This window comes from Macrobrachium rosenbergii, chromosome 12 (genome assembly GCF_040412425.1).
Source record: "Macrobrachium rosenbergii isolate ZJJX-2024 chromosome 12, ASM4041242v1, whole genome shotgun sequence".
Lineage (NCBI taxonomy): Eukaryota > Metazoa > Arthropoda > Malacostraca > Decapoda > Palaemonidae > Macrobrachium > Macrobrachium rosenbergii.
In genome coordinates, this window is record NC_089752.1 from 72,175,333 (window position 1) to 72,196,606 (window position 21,274).

The 21,274-nt window shown below is 37.0% G+C and overlaps 1 protein-coding gene across 5 annotated transcripts in view; it reads right to left on the reverse strand.

The window, feature by feature from the left end:
• Positions 1–21,274, reverse strand: part of LOC136843731 (protein argonaute-2-like) — a 645,860-nt gene that overhangs the window by 466,578 nt on the left and 158,008 nt on the right. For all 5 annotated transcript variants that reach the window (XM_067112367.1, XM_067112365.1, XM_067112370.1 and 2 more), the window contains one exon: positions 1,277–1,406. In XM_067112367.1, coding sequence (XP_066968468.1) covers positions 1,277–1,406 — 130 coding nt within the window. The remainder of the gene's footprint in view (positions 1–1,276; positions 1,407–21,274) is intronic.

The window sequence follows — 21,274 nt, forward strand, 5'->3', positions numbered from 1 at the left end:
AGGGGAAGTCTCAGAAACCATAGTTGAGGGAACACTATAGATTTAGGTTTAGAAATTAGGTTTAGGTTCTTTTGGAGGTCATGGTAGTATTAAGTTAGGTATAGGAGGACATGTACGGTAACAAATTAGGTTAAGGAAAGTCAAGTTTCATTTAATAACCTCCAAATCTGTTCCCATCATACTGCCCCAACTGTGTACAATAAAAAGCCCCTAAATTGTCTCACAATGTAGTGGTCCCAATGCACAACAACCCATAAGCTCCAGGAGCCCACAAGTCTGGCAGACACTTGCTGCTGTCCCCTGGCCCATCATTCCTGGCCTAAAATGAGAACCCTTTGAACAGGAAACCCCTACTCTTTACAGAACTCAGTATTACAAACAAGACATTAAATCCAGTTTGGTTACTTCAGATCTACATAGGAGTCAAGGCTAATGTCCCAATTGGCTATTCTCACTGCATGGGCTGAGATTTATCTTCAGTGTTCCTTTTCAAAAAGGCAGACAACACCTCCCTTCCCTAAGTTGCATGATGCCCAGAAAGTGAACTCTTCACTAGCTTTCCCTGGAAACATTTAAAAGTTCAGCTACACTGTGAGTCCGTAGCTGGTACAGGTGAATGGTCAGACACATACCAGTCATCACCATGCATGATAGAGAATAGAATATAACAGACTATAGAATTATTCCAGTACTGAGGGATGTCATTTATGCACAACAAACACAGATTATACTCGCCAAACCTCCAAAGAGGATTGGCCAGCAGGGGAAGGGCCAAGAAAGGTCCCTCCCTCTCCCAAGAGGTTGTGGTGGACAAGTGGTCATAAGTGGGCTTATGAACCTTTGGGTCATCCTGGCAGTATTATGCTCACACAAGCAAGAACCACTGCCCTCTTTAGGGAGGTGATATGCTTGCATGAGGCCTTCTTGTGTAAGGCATCAAAAGAAAGATCCCCAGGGAATGTCAAAAGCCCCCAAGGTACTCCACAGACTCTGATATTATGCAGCGTCACACGACCACGAATGGCACAGGAGCAAGTTCCCAACTTACATCATTAGTAACCACTGCAGTTGCATCTGTTTTGCCTCCAGCAGAGAGCACATACTGAGAAAAATGGTTAGGTTTCTTACATAATGGTACTTTGTTACCAAACCTTCAACAAACATTACCAGCTGGAACTTGAATCTTTCAACATTAACACAATTTGCATACTTATAGGAAAAAATATATGATTAATGCACTTTTATTGTTAAAAAGAGGAGACATTAATCAACTAACCTCATATTTAAATCCCTTTTTGATTTGAGGAATACTTGAGACACTGTAGGCATTCTTCTCTGAATCAAAACCTAGTTGAAATTGTCCAAACACCTTTGGATACTGCTCCTTCATGGCCTCAAATATGCGCCTGCAATTAAAAAATAAAAAACTGCAACCATGGTGGACTTGAGGTTATAAACTGATTTACATATAACACAATACTTAACTACCAAAAGAGAAAGGGAATACCATTTTCCCATTAATTTTTTATGTCTAAAGAAATTATTGCATTTCCTGGCACTGATGCTCCCCCAACTAAAATAAGTACAACACATATAAGCTACTTACCAAGTAATTACATTGCTTATAGTATACTTTACCTTGTAATTACATTGCTTACAGTTTCACTCAGAGGCAGCTAGTGTCGGTGTAGCTGACTAGTTCCCGCCCACTTTTGGGGACAGAAAGGAATGACTTTAACAGCATGATTCAATTGTTTCTTGCTCTTCTTTCCATATGAGGGGAGACGGGGACTTGATTTGTAATTACTTGGTAAGTATATATATATATATATATATATATATATATATATATATATATATATATATATATATATATATATATATATATATATATATATATATATATATATATATATATATATATATATATATATATATATATATATATAAACTTTTTATCAAAAATGTCATTTTTATATATGTCACTTTCCCAGTAATTACATTTCTGAATCCCAAATTGAGACAAAGGTGGATTATGGATTAACTACCCCAAAACATTATGGATGATGAGTTAGAGGATAACAATATCACCACTGGTATAATGCTAGTTGTTCCTTACCTGGTAAGAGAGCTGCTGCGGGTAGATATTGCCTCTGGTCGGCACTCATCTTAACAACGTAGGGTGTGGCGAGTTGGTCAGACACACCTCTATATCAGCGGGTACTTTGCAGCAAGGGATGAATCCGGTGATTAACAAAGTATACAAGAAGCCAAATGACCAGAATCAATGAACATGAACATCACCTACAACACAAAATACAAAAACACCACCCACCCATTAAAACTAAGACTGGTGGGTCTCCAGGTAGACAGTAAACCCAGGCTTCCCTTATGACTCAACACCTTAGTTCAAGCTGAAGAGAAATGGAAGGAAGAAAAGCTTCCCATGCTTCCTCCCCAAAACACCATGCAAGCCATGGATAATGGCCCTTAAGTACTACAATTTTCAAAAGTAGTTTCCCCTTTAAAAAGATGATGGGTCACACAGATAGACTTGCACCTCCAGTATGATGCTTGAAGAACTGATGATAAAGACAGGTTGTGCTTGAAGGCTACAGACATGGAGACAGCTCTGATCTCGTGAGCTTTAGCTTTGACGATGTTAAAGCCCCTTCTCCAACCTGAGAATGGGCCTCGGAGATCAGATCCTTCAAGAAGAAAGACAAGCCGTTCATTGATAGGGCACGAGACGGATTCCTAACCGAGCGCCACAAATTACTCGTAGGACCTCGAATCTAATCCGTTCTGTGCAAGTAGTACCTCAGTGCTCTCACTAAGCACAGAACTTTCTCTTCCTCATCTGGGCCCAGTATTTCCATCAGGCTTTTAATGGTGAAGGAACGAGGCCAGGGCTTCGTTGGGTCTTCATTCTATGCTAAAAAGCCCAGGGTGAAAGACATATGGCATCACCTTAGGAAAATCCCACTCTCTTGTCGATAGCATGCACTTCACTGACCCTTTTGGCGGTCGCTAACATCACAAGAAAGAGGGTCTTCCTGGTAAGTTCTCGTAACGAAGCAGAAAAAGGAGGCTCGAACTGGGGTCCGGACAGCCACTTCAAAACTATGCTAGACATAGGAGCAATAAAAATATTTTACCTTAATCTATAATATTTAATGCCCTTTACTTTTCATTTTTTTTTATAAACCACGAGACCTTTTCTGAGTCATCCTTCCTTAATGCATGGGGAGAACAAAAGTGTCCAAAAGGAAATGCCATAACTTGGTTATTGTTATGAAACAAACTGTATAAGAGATAAGATGTTTTAATGAGCAGTTAGATTTTTTTAATTTTCCATGTTCCAAAAACTTGAAAATACAGACTTTGGGCCCACCCAGACACCAAAAATCCTGACAGATAAGTCTGTCAAAACTAAAAATATACCACACAACTAGAAAAATTTTTCAACAAACATGAAAATAAATATCACAACAAATCTGAAGTCTTATTAGGATAAATCTTCTGGCTCCAGCTGGAAAATGGTAGATAATAGAAATTGTTTGGGCAAGGAATTGGTGGCATTATCCTAATGTTAAGACCCAGGTTTGTTCCGCACTGAACGTTTATGTAGCACAGCAATTGACTGACAGCTAGACTCGTGAAAACTCATATAAAAAAACAAAAAAACAGCACGCACTGAATGAGTTCCATGACAAAATGACAAACTTATGCACAAAAAAATGCTAAGAACTGATGCAGGAAATTAAGAACTAATGCACAAAATACAAAACCACAAAGTTGAACAACAAAAGATTACCTTGTATCATTGGGATACAAAATATTGCATTTGCCAACACTTTAAAACATATAACACATTGAGGATGATGAACGTCATTAACTGCAGCATGGCATACAATGTCATATTGAATAAAATCTTCTTGGTACTTTCATCGTTTTGGCTGTGACTGACCACTGCTGTTTGGTTCAGCAACACTCCTTTTCATATTTGACTGACAAGGTGCTGTAACTACACTACTATCCACTTCTTCGGTCTCTTGATTTACATATGAAGTTTCTTTTATATCCACTTTTCGAATTACCCAGTGATTCATTTTGCAAATACAAAATACAAACACAGTAAATATCATAATGAACAAAGGTAAACTAGTGCTATCACTATTGAAAGATTAAATCAAAGACGAAAGTTGTGCTCCAAATATTTAGTATTAAAAATACTTTTTTGTGAAATTCCATTAAATAATTACAAATCACACCTACTTAATTTATATATATCAAGCATTTAACCTAATTTTAAAAGAAAATATAAGCATACCATACATTTGTTTTGCATTATGGAGTAAAATACAGGAAATGGCAAAATCAAACCTTTACGCTTTGCAACGTACGTGTACGATCAGCAGAGTGGTGGAAGGATGGGAAACAGAGGATACCATGTGTTTTCGATACGAGACCTAGTGTTGTCATAACGAATAACAACATTGTGTCAGGTACCTAAGTGTTCTGTATTGGTTGCTTTTTGTACAGTAAGAAAGTAAGAAACTTCCTTAAACAAGTATAAACCTCTACATTTCATAGTATCAATAGAGATATATTAATGATCAATAAAGGAGAAAATTTCTTCGATATCTGAGTACAGTAAAAACCCCCGTATTAGCGTTCTCAAGGTTCGGGGACTCGCCCACTCGCGGTTTTTTCTATGGAACCTATCTAAAAAATTTTATGGGAAACTCACGATTCATGGTTTTTCCATGGAACATATCTATAAAAATATTTATGGAAACTCCATATTCGCGGATGCATATTTTTTTTTTTCGTATAGCAATAGTATTTTGTATTTTCATATTTATTGTATAATAACATTAAATAATCATGTAAATCAATAATAATACTGTACTACAGTACTGTACATATAATAGTAATAGAAATTAATTAATAATATTATGTAATACTACACTGGGTACCTTAATAATAATAAATAATACAGTACTGTAAAGTTAAATCATACAGGTAGTAACTGGTGATGAATGTTGATTTCAGTATGCTGTAGACATGAATTAGTTGTGCAGTATGATGAATGGCGGGAGGCGCTGTCATGTTAAGGTATTTGAACATGGCAACGAAGGTGGTACAATAGGGCTGCATGAGTATTTTACCTTATTCATGCTCAATGCGGGCAACCGCAATTAACCCTTAAACGCCTACTGGACGTATCATACGTCGACTAAAATTGTCTGTTGGGTGCCGAGTGGACGTACCGTACATTGACTACAAAAAATTTCAACCTTTGGTCAACTTTGACTCGAACGAAATGGTCGAAAAACGCAATTGTAAGCTAAAACTCTTACATTCTAGTAATATTCAATCATTTACCTTCATTTTGCAACAAATTGGAAGTCTCTAGCACAATATTTCGATTTATGGTGAATTTTTGAAAAAACTTTTTCCTTACGCCGGGCGGTAACTCGGCGAAAATTTCAGAAATTCTTTCGTCATTTTTTGTCGTAAGTTTTGCACTGTTTTATATTAGCCGTTACATAAAGTTTTATATATGAAAATGTGCGCAATTTCATGTAAAATACAGCAACATACAACCCATGGTTGTAGCTTTATTCAGTTTGGAAATATTTTCATATAAATCATGATAACTGCCAAAATTTCAACCTTCAGTCAACTTTGACTCTACCGAAATGGTAAAAAAACGCAATTGTAAGCTAAAACTCTTACATTCTAGTAATATTCAATCATGTACCTTCATTTTGCAACAAATTGGAAGTCTCAAGCACAATATTTCGATTTGTGGTGAATTTTTGAAAAAAACTTTTTCCTTACATCCGCGCCAGAAATTCTTTCGTCACGTCGTAATGTTTGCACCATTTTATATTAGTCGTTACATAAAGTTTTATATATGGATATGTGCGCAATTTCATGTAGAATACAACAGAAAATAACTCATGGTTGTAGCTTTTATCAGTTTTGAAATATTTTCATATAAATCACGATAACTGCCAAAATTTCAACCTTCGGTCAACTTTAACTCGACCGAAAATGGTAAAAAACGCAATTATAAGCTAAAACTCTTACATTCTAGTAATATTCAATCATGTACCTTCATTTTGCAACAAACTGGAAGTCTCTAGCACAATATTTCGATTTATGAAAAAAAAAAAAAAAAAAAATTTCTTACGTCTGCACGCTGGTAACTCGGCCGAACATCTCAGAAATTCTTTCGTCACGTTGTCGTAATGTTTGCATCGTTTTACATTAGTCGTTACATAAACTTTTCTATATGAAAATGTGCGCAATTTCATGTAGAATACAACAGAAAATAGCTCATGGTTGTAGCTTTTATCAGTTTTGAAATATTTTCACATAAATCACGATAACTGCCAAATTTTCAACCATCGGTCAACTTTAACTCGACCGAAATGGTCAAAAAACGCAATTGTAAGCTAAAATACTTACATTCTAGTAATATTCAATCATTTACCTTCATTTTGCAATAAATTGGAAGTCTCTAGCACAATATTTCGATTTATGGTGAATTTTTGAAAAAAACATTTTCCTTACGTCCACGCGGTAACTCGGCCGAACATCTCGGAAATTCTTTCGTCACGTTGTCGTAATGTTGGCACCGTTTCATATTAGTCGTTACATAAAGTTTTATATATGAAAATGTGTGCAATTTCATGTACAATACAACAGAAAATAACTCATGGTTGTAGCTTTTATCAGTTTTGAAATATTTTCATATAAATCACGATAAATAGAAAAAATTCTACTTTCGGTCAACTTTAACTCGACCGAAATGGTTGAAAACTGCAATTGTAAGCTAAAACACTTACAGTCTCGTAATATTCAATCAATTAGCTTAATTTTTCAACAAACGGGAAGTCTCTAACACAATATTTCGATTTATGGTGAATTTTTGAAAAAAATTTTTTACGTCCGAGCGTTACATTAATTCATGCATCATTTTGTGATAATATTTTCTCTGTGTTGCTTTGATCGTTTTACAATTTGTTATATACCAAAATCATCGCAATTTAGTGTACAATACAAAGAAAAAAAAATAACCCGTTAGCTTTAACCGTTTTGCTCACAGCACGATTTGTATAAAATTATATATGAAAATTTTTTTTGCACTGTCATATATTTCAATATTTATATATGATAATGATATTTTTTTCATTTCTGATGGTTGCATACTATACTTCAGGCAATGACAAAAACAAGGAGCCAAAAATGAACTCTTAATCTTAAAAACTAAGCGTGCTGTGATTTAAAGAAAAAAACTTTTTTTCTGCTTCGGCGCTAACTCCCGAACGCTGCCGGCATACGGGAGCCGTTTTTATAAATAGAGGCTTGGCGTTTAAGGGTTAATGTCATGCTGTAATGGGCTGCTACTTCTCCGTGACTTTTGCCCTCTCTTAACAAAACAATCATGTCTACAGTACTTTCTTCTCATCAGTCATTACAGTAATTGTAGGCTATTGGCCAGAGGCCTTAGAAGAAGCAGAGCATTCAGAGGACATCTTAATGCACGATTTAAAAAAAATATTTTTAGGCCATAGTACTGTACATGCAAAACATACAAACGTGAGATAGCAATAAAACGGGTTATATTGGGTCATTTGCCGATAATTTGCCGCTACGGTATACGCATGGTACTACTGGTTGCGCGTACATATACTAACATGGATCTTCTGCGCATACAGTACGTACATTTTATAAAATGTTTTGCTGGAAGATGATTTTTAAATATTACATACAAAAAGTGTTTTTGATGATACATACTATAGTACAGTACTACCGGTAGTACGTAGAGCATATCTAAAATACGTAAGACAACAGGAATATTGCAGGGTGCGTATGTTTACATCTGCGGTACGTAGCATTTTCATGTATGTAAAGTATATATTACTGTAATGACTACTGTAAGTACATTTTGTAAGTTAAAAATGATTTACTAATTTTCAAATATTACAGTACTGTAATATATTAACGTAAACACAGCAAAATTTCAATAATATATATTTGTTTTTCTTAAAAGTGCTTCACCCAAGCCACCTCTCTGCAAATACAAAGAAATCGCGATGCTGGACGCTGTGTACCCAGGATCAGTGATACTCAACATACTATTGGCTGTCATCTGCAAAGCAGCCAATCCAGAAGCACCATTCATTTTCCTTGGCGCTGATTGGCTGTTCACTTGGCGCTGATTGGCTGAACATTCACAACCAACTCGCGAACACGGAATTCTGGGAGAACACTCCACGGCATCCTCCTCTAGATTGTGTGCATAGTTCGCAGCATCTTACCGTGTGAAACCGTGCGTCTGTCGGTTTCGATTTTTTATCTTTATGCATCAGCGGTATTTGGCCCTAAAATGCCTCCTAAAAAACGCCCTGCTCCTTCAAAGCCTTCTGGCAAAGAGTCTAAAAGAAAGAAGACTGTTATGAAACTCGAGAAGGTGAAACTTCTTGACATGTTAAAGGAGGGCAAAAGTTTGGCCGCGGTTGGCCGCCATTTCAGTGTTAATGAGAGCACAGCGAGATATATCAAGAAGAAAGAGGCGGAGATACGCAAATCTGTGAGTATGAGCTACTTCGGTAGTGCAAAGACAGTTGCAACAGTGCGGGATAAAACAATCGTGAAAATGGAATCTGCTCTGGCAATCTGGATAAAGGATTGCTGGAAGAAAAACATGCCCCTCGACTCCAACATCATTCGCGAGAAAGCACGACAACTCCACCAGCAGTTATCAACTGCTAAGGAAGGCGACAACGTAGTACAGGCGGAGGAAGGCGTTGAAGAAGGCGAATTGGAATTTTTAGGCTTTGATGAACCAGCAGAAGAAGAAGAGGGGGAAGAACCCCAAGCAGGACCATCATCAGCGCCTCAAGGTTTCCAGGCCAGCAAGGGGTGGTTCCACCGATTTCAAAAGCGGTTCAACCTAAAGTCTGTTACTCTGCATGGGGAATCTGCATCTGCAGACACTGAAGCAGCTGCGAAATATCCGGAGGCCTTCAAGAATATCATTGAGGAGAAGGGCTACTATCCAGAACAGGTGTTCAATATGGATGAGACTGGCCTGTTCTGGAAGAAGATGCCTTCCCGGACATACCTTATGAAGGATGAAGCTAAAGCCTCCGGATTCAAGGCCCAGAAGGATAGGGTTACCCTCACCATGTGTGGGAATGCAGCTGGTTTCATGCTTAAACCAGGCCTCATTTACAAGGCTGCAAACCCCAGGGCCCTCAAGAATAAGAACAAGGCATTGCTTCCTGTGTTCTGGATGCATAACCCTAAGGCCTGGATCACCAAAGTCCTCACAGAATACTGGTTCCATCAGAGCTTCATCCCCCAAGTTAGGCAATACCTGAACGACTTGGCCATGGAGTTCAAGGTGTTGCTGATTATGGATAATGCTGGTGGCCACCCTCTCGATCTTTCTTACAAGGGAGTCCAGTTTGAGTTCCTCCCTCCCAACACCACCTCTCTCCTCCACCCTATGGACCAGGGCGTGATCCGTGCCTTCAAGGCACTCTATACTGGGAACTCCCTCCAGCACCTTGTAACTGCAATAGACAGTGACAGTGAATTTACGCTAAAAGAATATTGGCGTAAATTCACGATTGCCACATGTCTGAGCATCATCAGCCGATCACTGAATGACATGAAGAAGGAGACCCTGAACGCATGCTGGAACAAGTTGTGGCCGGAGTGTGTTCATGATTACAGGGGCTTCTCTCCTGAAGAAATTCAACATTCAGCCATTAATAAGGCTGTCCAGTTGGCGAGGATTCTAGGTGGGGAAGGCTTCGAGGACATCACTGAGGATTAAATCGGCACCCTTATTGATGCTCACCCTGACCCCTTGACGGACCAGGATTTGGAGGAGCTGACGAAGTCTGCCAGTGAGGAAGATGATACACCAGGTTCAGGGGAGGAGCAGAAGGAAGAGGAGAGCGGCCTGACTTTGGAACGTCTGTCCCACATGAAGAGAATGATTCAGGATATGCAGGAGTATGTTTCAACATGGGATCCTTTTATGGAACACGCCCTAAAGTTTTCAAACATGCTTGATTCAGCATGGGAGCCCTATAATCAAACCCTCACCACCATGAAAAAGCAGCAACAGCAGCTGCCTATCACCATGTTCATCAAACGGACGAAGAAGACCCCTCCAAAGCCTCCCAAATCACCCGAAGTAGTGCCTCTTTAATCACCTGAAGAAGTGCCTCCCCAGTCGCCTGAAGTAGTGTCTCTCGAATTGCCTGAAGAAATGCCTCCCCAACCACCTGAAGTTGTGCCTCCCAAATCAACTGAAGAAGTGCCTCCTGAAGGTGAAGAGGCAACCTCAGATGAGTTGTAACTCCTCTGCATTGCTGTGCAGTCATATCTTCTTCATCATTCATCGCACTGCACAGCTAATTCATCATCATCATCTTTAATCAACATTCATCGCTGGTGAGTACCCCTGTGATTTATGTAGTAATCTTAATATATAAGTACAGCAGTATGAAATTTTTTAAAATGTGCATAAATTTTTTTAAATTTTTTCTCTCTTTTTGTGAATTACGTATATGTAAATACCAATGTTCCCCCCGAAAACAAAACGGGACGGCTTAAAACTGTATGAAAGAAAATGTGGCTGAATACGTAGGGGGGACTGGATTATTTTCACCTACAGCTGTAAGCCATACAGTATGTACGTATAAATGTAACGATAAAATGTTTAAGATGACTTGGAAATTATATTAATAGTATCATTTCAAAGATTAATACAGAACTAAGGTACAGTTTAATGTATATTTGATGTAGGCTGGTATTTTTAGGCATACAGTACTTTGGTGTTGACCTTTCATGGTAGACAGGTACAAATATACATAGTATTAATACAGTAATGAGGTAATAGTTTAATGTATATTTGATGTAGGCTGGTATTTTTAGGCATACTTTGGCGTTTGACCCTTCATGGTAAACAGGTATAAGCATTTTTAGAGCGGCGCTGTAAGCATTCGCGGATTTGACCTACTCGCGGGGGGGTGTGGGACGCATCCCCCACGAATACGGGGGGGGTTCACTGTATGTGATACTTGATATCATAATCTTTCAAGAACCTCTACATGGAAGGATTAACATTTTTTTTTTCAGGTTGACATAGATTTTGGCAAAATCAAATACAAAATGTATTCTAGTAATCAAATTTATTTTTAAAAAAGTTTAGGTTAAGTTTGTAGTTTGGTTAGATTTATATATGAGTGAACAGTTTATAAAGTTTTTTCTATTATACTTAGCTGATGTACCTCTTATTTTTATGTTTACTCAAATGACTTGTAAAAAGACAAAAACCACTTGAGTGAAATTGATAAAGGAGATAATATACATACAACCATCTTGTCTTCTTGTGTCCCAAGAAAATCTTCCTGTGACACCTTCAATTTTGCCCTAGAGCAGGAGCCAGTTCCTGTGCAAGGCTGGCTTGATATAATAGAAACAAATGAGTCACTAGCTAATGGATACTATGAGGGCAATGCATACCCTAGTAGCCAAGCTAAATAACATTCCATTTAAAGGAAATTAAAACTAAAATTGTGTATGTGCATTTTTTTTTCAAAATTTGTAGTTATATATTTTGTGTATACAGCATTAAAAACAAAAACATTCATCATATTTTGTTTATTTGTCATAATAAAAAAATTTTTGAATGTTAACTGATAAATGTTTGGCTAGGCCTAATGATCCTTGCTTGATCTGTAAAAGGTGGGGAATCCTATAATATGCAGTATGATTTTGTTAATTAGTATTTGGGTGGTATTAGATTTCCATAATTAATAACGTATTCTTTTACAGCCATTATGCAAATATATATACTGTATAACTGATCAGTTCAGTGTTGAATGGCCTCTCGAACTGTTCATTTGACCTAATTCTGAAACTGTATGTTTGAGGACTGATTATTCACTCTAGTGGGGCAGATAAGAGTAATTTTTTAAAAGAATCGTGCAAATGATGATACAAGCATCAAATTTGGCACAATTGTTCTCCAAGGGATACTAATCAAATCTGCCTGATTGCCCAATTGAAAATAAAAAATGGCGGCCATTTTTCAAGATGGCCGCCAAAAAAACACCGGAAGTTGATGTTTTGCTTAGAAATATTTGTAGTTGTCTAAATTGCATGATCTAAGTGAGGATTCCTATGTTTTTAAGCCTGCTGATGTATATTTTCTAGTTTATAACATGATTAAAGCACTGTATTAACCCTTAAGGGGATCGGCCGGTTTCCGACTTTTTTAACGACAGGTTGTTGATATGTAGGGGGTTTGTTAAAGGATATTGTGTGGAACTTCTGGGGAAAAAATTTTTGTTCAGTGACCTTAGGTTTTGTGACGCTTAGAGCATTTTTCGCCAAAAATGGCCATTTTCAAAATGCATCTCCTCCTTTGCTTTTTGGTTTTAAGGGATGAGATTTGAACCACGTATAAAACACATATGGACCTTCGATATAAAGCCGGGGATTTTTGATTTTTCAATTGTTTTTCGAGATACGAATTTTCATTTTTTTTAATGAAATTTTCCCAGAAAAATTACAGAAAAAAAAATTGCCAAAAATCAGAAACTCAAAATATTACAAATCCCCGGCTTTTTTTTAATCTACCATGTTTCCTCATATTATATATGAAATTTCATTTAGATTGGTCCAATACTAAGGGAGGAGATACATTTTGAAGGTGAAAAACTTATGTTTTGAGAAACGGGCCTTCAAAGTTTTAGTTACATAAAAAAAGTAAAAGGGACTTCAAAGACTGTGTTACAATTAATTATATGGTTTTAATTTTTATTTTTGGGTATTAATTAATGCAAAATGATTATAAATAAGAATATTAATTGATTATTTATGTGCCTAAGACACATTCTTATAAATTTTAGGTTCCTGGTCCCCTGTCTGATCTTGCTGCAAGGTATTACTCTAGGGTATCATAGTTGCCTACACTTTTTATTAGTGTCTCGAATCCATCCCTTGCCAAATAGATCCTGGGAATTACTTTTCATTCACAATTAGGGATTCGTGATTCAAGTAATTCATCAAGTCTTGCTTCACTTATTATGATCATTTTATTTTCAGGATCGTCTATAATATCAGCCTCCGAGCTACTGCTTTCTTTTTCTAAAATATCTTTGCCCTTTGGTAGTGACGAACAAATAAAAGAGGCGTTTAGGGGTGGATGTGGTTGGTCTCTGGTCAGCAGAGATCGCTGCCTGCGCCGTTTGATGGGCGACAGCTCTCTCTCTCTCTCCGTCGCTCCATTCCCTCTATGGCACTAATTTCTTGAACTCTTTCTTCTACTTCTCGCCTGGACTTTTCCACTTGGCTTTTGCGCATTCTAGAAGCATGAAGTGAACTCTTGGACCTTTTAGGCACAGTGAAAAACAAAAACACCGCAGAAAATACAGAGTTCAGTCAAGGCTAGCGAGCATGAAAAACGTATCCTTCTAGCTTGGAAGTTTATAGGCAACTCGGCCACAGTCGGCGTCATGGTATGACGTGTGCGTTGTCATGGCTAGGAATAACTAAAAAGATGCCGAGTAGGATATTATTGACATTATACATTTCATTTAAAAGGAAGTTTTCGTAATATATATCGCAAAAACTATACCAGACTAAATCATTTGTGCTACTGGTGTTTTATGGGTATATAGTTATTGTTACATTTTAGGCCATAACTAGAGAAATACGGCAAATTTTAGCATAATATTTCGTGGATACATTCTTGAACCCTATACGAAGCCATAGAATTTTTTTCAGCAAATCGAATTTTTTAAAGATTATTGGGTTTTTTTAGGCGGCCGATCCCCTTAAACGCCTACTGGATGTATCATACGTCGACTAAAATTGTCGACTACAAAAAATTTCAACCTTCAGTCAACTTTGACTCGACCGAAACGGTCGAAAAATGCAATTGTAAGCTAAAACTCTTACATTCTAGTAATATTCAATCATGTACCTTCATTTTGCAACAAATTGGAAGTCTCTAGCACAATATTTCGATTTATGGTGAATTTTTGAAAAAACTTTTTTCTTACGCCCGCGTGGTAACTCTGCCGAAAATTTCAGAAATTCTTTTGTCATTTTGTTGTAATTTTTGCACTGTTTTATACTAGCCGTTACATAAAGTTTTATATATGAAAATGTGCACAATTCCATGTAAAATACAGCAAAATACAACCCATGGTTGTAGCTTTTATCAGTTTGGAAATATTTTCATATAAACCACGATAACTGCCAAAATTTCAACCCTTCGGTCAACTTTGACTCGACCGAAATGGTAAAAAAACGCAATTGTAAGCTAAAACTCTTACATTCTAGTAATATTCAATCATTTAACTTCATTTTGCAACCAATTGGAAGTCTCTAGCACAATATTTCGATTTATGGTGAATTTTTGAAAAAAACTTTTTCCTTACGTCCGCGCCAGAAATTCTTGTCACGTTGTCGTAATGTTTGCACTGTTTTATATTAGTCGTTACATAAAGTTTTATGTATGGAAATGTGTGCAATTTCATGTAGAATACAACAGAAAATAACTCATGGTTGTAGCTTTTATCAGTTTTGAAATATTTTCATATAAATCACGATAACTGCCAAATCTTCAACCTTCGGTCAACTTTAACTCGACCGAAATGGTCAAAAAACGCAATTATAAACTAAAACTCTTACATTCTAGTAATATTCAATCATGTACCTTCATTTTGCAACAAACTGGAAGTCTCTAGCACAATATTTCGATTTATGGTGAATTTCTGAAAAAAAAAAAAACTTTTTCCTTACGTCTGCGCGCGGTAACTCGGCCGAGTATCTCAGAAATTCTTTCGTCATGTTGTCGTAATGTTTGCATTGTTTTACATTAGTTGTTACATAAACTTTTATATATGAAAATGTGAGCAATTTCATGTAGAATACAACAGAAAATAGCTCATGGTTGTAGCTTTTAACAGTTTTGAAATATTTTCACATAAATCACGATAACTGCCAAAATTTCAACCTTTGGTCAACTTTAACTCGACCGAAATGGTCAAACAACGCAATTGTAAGCTAAAACTCTTACATTCTAGTAATATTCAATCGTTTACCTTCATTTTGCAATAAATTGGAAGTCTCTAGCACAATATTTCAATTTATGGTGAATTTTTGAAAAAAACATTTTCCTTACGTCTGCTCGGTAACTCGGCCGAACATCTCAGAAATTCTTTCGTCTCGTTGTCGTAATATTTGCAGCATTTTACATTAGTCGTTACATAAAGTTTTATATATGAAAATGTGTGCAATTTCATGTACAATACAACAGAAAATAACTCATGGTTGTAGCTTTAATCAGTTTTGAAATATTTTCATATAAATCACGATAAATAGAAAAAATTCTACTTTCGGTCAACTTTAACTCGACCGAAATGGTCGAAAACTGCAATTGTAAGCTAAAACACTTACAGTCTAGTAATATTCAATCAATTAGCTTCATTTTTCAACAAACGGGAAGTCTCTAGCACAATATTTCGATTTATGGTGAATTTTTGAAAAAAATTTTTTTTACATCAGCGCGTTACGAATTCATGCATCATTTTGTGATAATATTTTCTCTGTGTTGCTTTGATCGTTTTACAATTTTTTATATACCAAATCATCGCAATTTAGTGTACAATACAACTAAAAAAAATTAACTCATTAGCTCTAACCGTTTTGCTTACAGCGCGATTTGTATACAATTATATACGAGTTTTTTTTTTCGCTGTCATATATTCCAATATTTATATATAATAATATTTTTTTCATTTCTGATGGTTGCATACTAAACTTCAGGCAATGACAAAAAAAGGAGCCAAAAATGAACTCTTAATCTTAAAAAATAAGCGTGCTGTGATTTTTTTAAAAAACTTTTTTTCCGCTTCGGCGCTAACTCACTGAACGACGCCGTCATACGGGAGACGTTTTTGTAAATAGAGGCTCGGCTTTTATGGGTTAAAGGAGTGATTGTCGGGCACTACCAAGGCACATTGGTGACATCACTGCTGTGAAACTCAGCATGGGGTTCAGTGTCAGCTAAGTAGGAAATTTGTGTTGGCATCATACTGCAACCTACTAGTACCCAAATGCTGCCTAATCAACCCCAAATCAGTTAGGCAGCTGCACCTGAATCGACAGGATGTGCCAGCACGGGAGAGCTGAAGCAAGGATAACAGGGTTTTAGTTATCTGGATGGTGTACAGATCGCATGGGACTTATGACACTGGATGAATGATCGGACTAGGTGTATGGCACAGTCCAAGAACCTAGTTGTATCCCATACAGGAAAGCGCCTATTGTATATTACAGGACATAAGAGGCCTATTATACTATTACATATACAGGGTGGTAAAAGGATAAACCCTTGACCCTGAACGTCATCGTAATCATGGATGCGAACTCTACTGGACGATCATGGAAAACAGACTGGACCAAGTGTTGCCTATGTCAGGAGGTTGAGAAAGAAGATCTAAAATCTCCCCAGGCTAATCCTGCCAGAAGAGGGGATGATGGATATACGAACCTGGTAAAGAATATTCCTCTGTTTCACTCACTCAGTGCGCTACCAATCAAGTTAGACCCTGCAAGACTTGACGAAGGTTCTGGGATAGAGGAAACGTTGAGAAAAATAAGCACAATATCATGAGAGTTACAGGCTTCTGTTAAACAACACAAAATTACACTGAGCTGAAAAAAGAGGAAGTCATGTAGGTACTAGTGATGAGGGCAGTAGAAGTAAGATTCCACGAAAGCTCCTAGAAACTAAAACAAAAGAACGCTGCTTCTGCGAAACTGAAGTAGGGGAGCTTAGAGAAGCAATGACAATGCAAGTGAACAGGAGAATAAATGAATGTGCCAAAACACTCAGTGATACAAAACTTCTCGCCAAACTAAGTGCAGGAGATGTCGTAGCCCAAGAAGTGAAATATCACCCTGGCTGTTTGGTGGCATTGTATAGCCGAGAACGGGCATACCTAAAGGTGCGGGAGCAAGGAAAAGCACAGGAACACTGGAAGGATGCATATCCAATTGCTTTCTCCGAACTAGTCACCTACATTTGCGAGATGAAAAATGCCAATGAGAGGCCACCGATTTTCAAACTTGCTGATTTGACCAAGCTTTACAAGCAGAGGCTGGAACAGCTTGGTGTTGACTCACCTGATGTTCATCCTACTCGACTTAAGGATCAGCTGCTTTTGCACATTCCACAGCTGCAAGCTAATCAACAAGGACGAGAAGTTCCGTTGGCTGTTGAAACTGATGTAGGTTCAATCCTATCAGAAGCATCCTGTTATGGTGAAGCAATCCATCTAGCAAAAGCCGCTGGGATAATAAGACAAGACATGCTCCGTCTTAAGTCGAATTTCAGCAGCTATTATCATGACAAAGACTTAGAACAGGCTGTGCCACCATCACTACTTCAGTTTGTATGCATGATCGAACATAGTGCAGACATCAAGTCCCAACTCCATCATGGAGCGTCAAAACCAGACTTTGCTGTATCACAACTTCTCTGCTAAGGATGCAACAACTGACCGCAGCAAGTCTATAATCATCAAGGCTAATGACACAGATGTGCTAGTCATAGCAATATCTGTACTGCCATCCTTCCAGAAACTAGGTCTTCAGGAAAAGTGGATTGACTTTGGGCAAGGAGCCCATATGCGATGGATTCCAGTCCATGAGGTAGTTTCTGCAATTGGGCTTGAGAAAGCTAGAGGGATCCCCTACTTCCACGCATTCACTGGATGTGACATTGTCTGCCTTCTGTGGGAAAGCAAAGAAACCTGCATGGCAGACTTGGAATGTATTTGATGATATTACTGAAACATTCATCACTCTCAGCCAGCATCCAACATTCATTCGTGATCTTGACATGCAGAGGCTGGAAAGATTCGTTGTCCTCATGTATGACAGATCAAGCGCAGCCACTGATGTGGACGAAGCAAGACTAGATCTGTTTGCCCGCAAGCAGAGGCCGTACAACTCAATTCCACCAACACAGGCAGCCCTCAGAGAACATGCAAAACGTGCAGCCTACCAGGCTGGGATCATCTGGGGCCAGGCAACCCACTGTAATCCACACATGAGCAGTCCAGCTGAATGGGGTGGACAGAGAAAGGAGAAGTATGGCAGATACATTGGACAACACTACCACCGATTGCAGCAAGATGTCAAGAATTGACAAAGTGCTCCTGTAAGGAGGTTTGCAAAGGAAGATGCAAGTGCTCTCAGGCAGAGCTTCCCCGCACATCACTCTGCAGCTGCATATGTGAACAGTAGCAGATTGAGAAACAGCAGCACGGTATGCATAACTTTAAAAACGTACTAGCCGGGACGAAACTTATGTAAAGAAAGACAAACATCTTGGTGGTCATCTTGAGAAACATGTCTCAGAGTGCTTTTTAAACAGGAAAATATAGTTCAGCAGGCTTCAAAACATAGGAATCCACACTTAGATCATGCAAATCAGACAACTACAAACATTTCTAAGCAAAACATCTACTATGTAACATTAAAAAATTTCATATGGTAGAAAAATATTAACTAACAAAACTTCAATAAATGCTTGGATATAATTAAAGAACATCTAAAGACTGGCCCATACATTCTTTCGAACACAAAGTAAAACATTAAATAATGTTTATTCCATATACTGCACAGTATTCAATAAAAGTGGCTCCTCTAGCCAGTTTCAGTTCATGAATGCTACTCACATCCTGATAATCAGTTAACGCCCTAATACCCTGATAACTCCGTTCACACATGATGTTACCGGTTACCATTCACTCTAGGACTATGTGACTCCCATTAAACCATTCATTCGTAAAAAAAAAAAAAAAAAAAAAAATTCAAAATTCCTTTTTTCTGGTATATCTGAAATTCTTCATATTTGGAAATGAAAAATTTCCTATGTCAATCGAACAATTTTGATGGTATTAAAAAGAAAATTGGCATATGTAAGATTTAGAAGTTATTGTGCATCCAAACTGGTCTACACAACATTCGGTGTTGCAGGCGTGCCAACCGAACCTCATACAGCTGTGCATTGCACCACCTTTCAGGAAAGAGAATTGTATTTAGTTTAAGAAAGGTTATATCAACTTACAAATTATATAATATTTCTCATAATTATATCTTATCTGCTAACTTACCATCTTTTTAAAGTTCTTTCTACCATCTTTTTAAAGTTCTTTCTTTTAACCCTTTAACGCCGACTGGACGTATTTTACGTCGACAAAAATTGTTTGTCGGGTGCCAAGTGGACGTAAAATACGTCTACTACAAAAAGTTTTTTTAATATTCGCGGAAAAATACTTATAGGCCTCGTTTGCAGAAAATTTTAAATCATGCGCCTTGAGGGATGCTGGGAGTTCACGGATCACGCTGTTGTTTGGTTTACAAGCGTGACCCAGCTGCGCATGCGCGAATTTCTTTCTTCTCCCAAAAGAAAGCATCAGCTAACTCTGCTGAAAATCTCAGAAATTCTTTAGAAACTATGTCGTAATTTTTGCACCGTTTTCTATTAGCCATTACATAGTTTTTTGTATGAAAATCTGTGCAATTTCATGTAGAATACAACAAAAAATAACTCATGGTTGTAGCTTTTATCAATTTTGACATTTTCATATAAATCACGATGTGCCAAAATTTCAACCTTCGGTCAACTTTGACTCGACCGAAATGGTCGAAAAATGCAATTGTAAGCTAAACCTCTTACATTCTAGTAATATTCAATCATTTACCTTCATTCTGCAACAAACGAGAAGTCTCTAGCACAATATTTCGATTTATGGTGAATTTTTTCACTTTTCCCTTATGTCCGCGCTAACTCTGCTGAAAATCTCAGAAATTCTTTAGTCACTTTGTCGTAATTTTTGCGCCATTTTCTATTAGCCGTTACATAAAGTTTTATATATGAAAATGTTGCAATTCCATGTAGAACACAAAAAAAAAATTACTCATGGTTGTAGCTTTAATCAGTTTTGACATATTTTCATATAAATCACAAAAAGTGCCAAAATTTCAACCTTTGGTCAACTTTGACTCGACCGAAATGGTCGAAAAATGCAATTGTACGCTAAACCTTACATTCTAGTAATATTCAATCATTTACCTTCATTTTGCAACAAACGAGAAGTCTCTAGCACAATATTTCGATTTACGGTAGATTTTTTAAAAAACTTTTTCCTTACCTCCGCATGCGCTAACTCTGCTAAAAATCTCAGAATTTCTTTAGTCACTTGGTCGTAATTTTTGCACTGTTTTCTATTAGGCGTTACATAAAGTTTTATATATGAAAATGTGTGCAATTTCATGTAGAATGCAACAAAAAATAACTCATGGTTGTAGCTTTTATCAGTTTTGAAATATTTTCATATAAATCACGATGTGCCAAAATTTCAACCTTCGGTCAACTTTGACTAGACCAAAATGGTCGAAAAACGCAATTGTAAGCTAAAACTTACATTCTAGTAATATTCCATCATTTACCTTCATTTTGCAACAAACGAGAAGTCTCTAGCCAATATTTTGATTTATGGTGAATTTTTGAAAAAACTTTTTCCTTACATCTGCTCGCTAACTCTGCTGAAAATCTCAGAATTTCTTTAGTCACTTTGTCATAATTTTTGCACCGTTTTCTATTAGCCGTTACATAAAGTTTTATACATGAAAATGTGTGCAATTTCATGTAGAATACAACAAAAAATAACTCATGGTTGTATCTTTTATCAGTTTTGAAATATTTTCATATAAAACATGATAAATAGAAAAAATTCGACCTTCGGTCAACTTTAACTCGACCGAAATGGTCGAAAACTGCAATTGTAAGATAAAACTCTTACATTCTAGTAATATTCAATCATTTAACGTCACTTTGCAACAAACAGGAAGTCTCTAGCACAATATTTCGATTTATGGTGAATTTTTGAAAAAACTTTTTTTTTACGTCAGCGCGTTACGAATTCATGCATCATTTTGTGATATTTTCTCTGTGTTGCTTTGATCGTTTTACAATTTGTTATAGTCCAAAATCATCGCAATTTAGTGTACAATACAACGAAAAAACAATAACTCATTACCTTTAACCGTTTTGCTCACAGCACGATTTGTATACAATTATATATGAAATTTTTTTTTGCACTGTCATATATTCCAATATTTATATATATTTTTTTCATTTCTG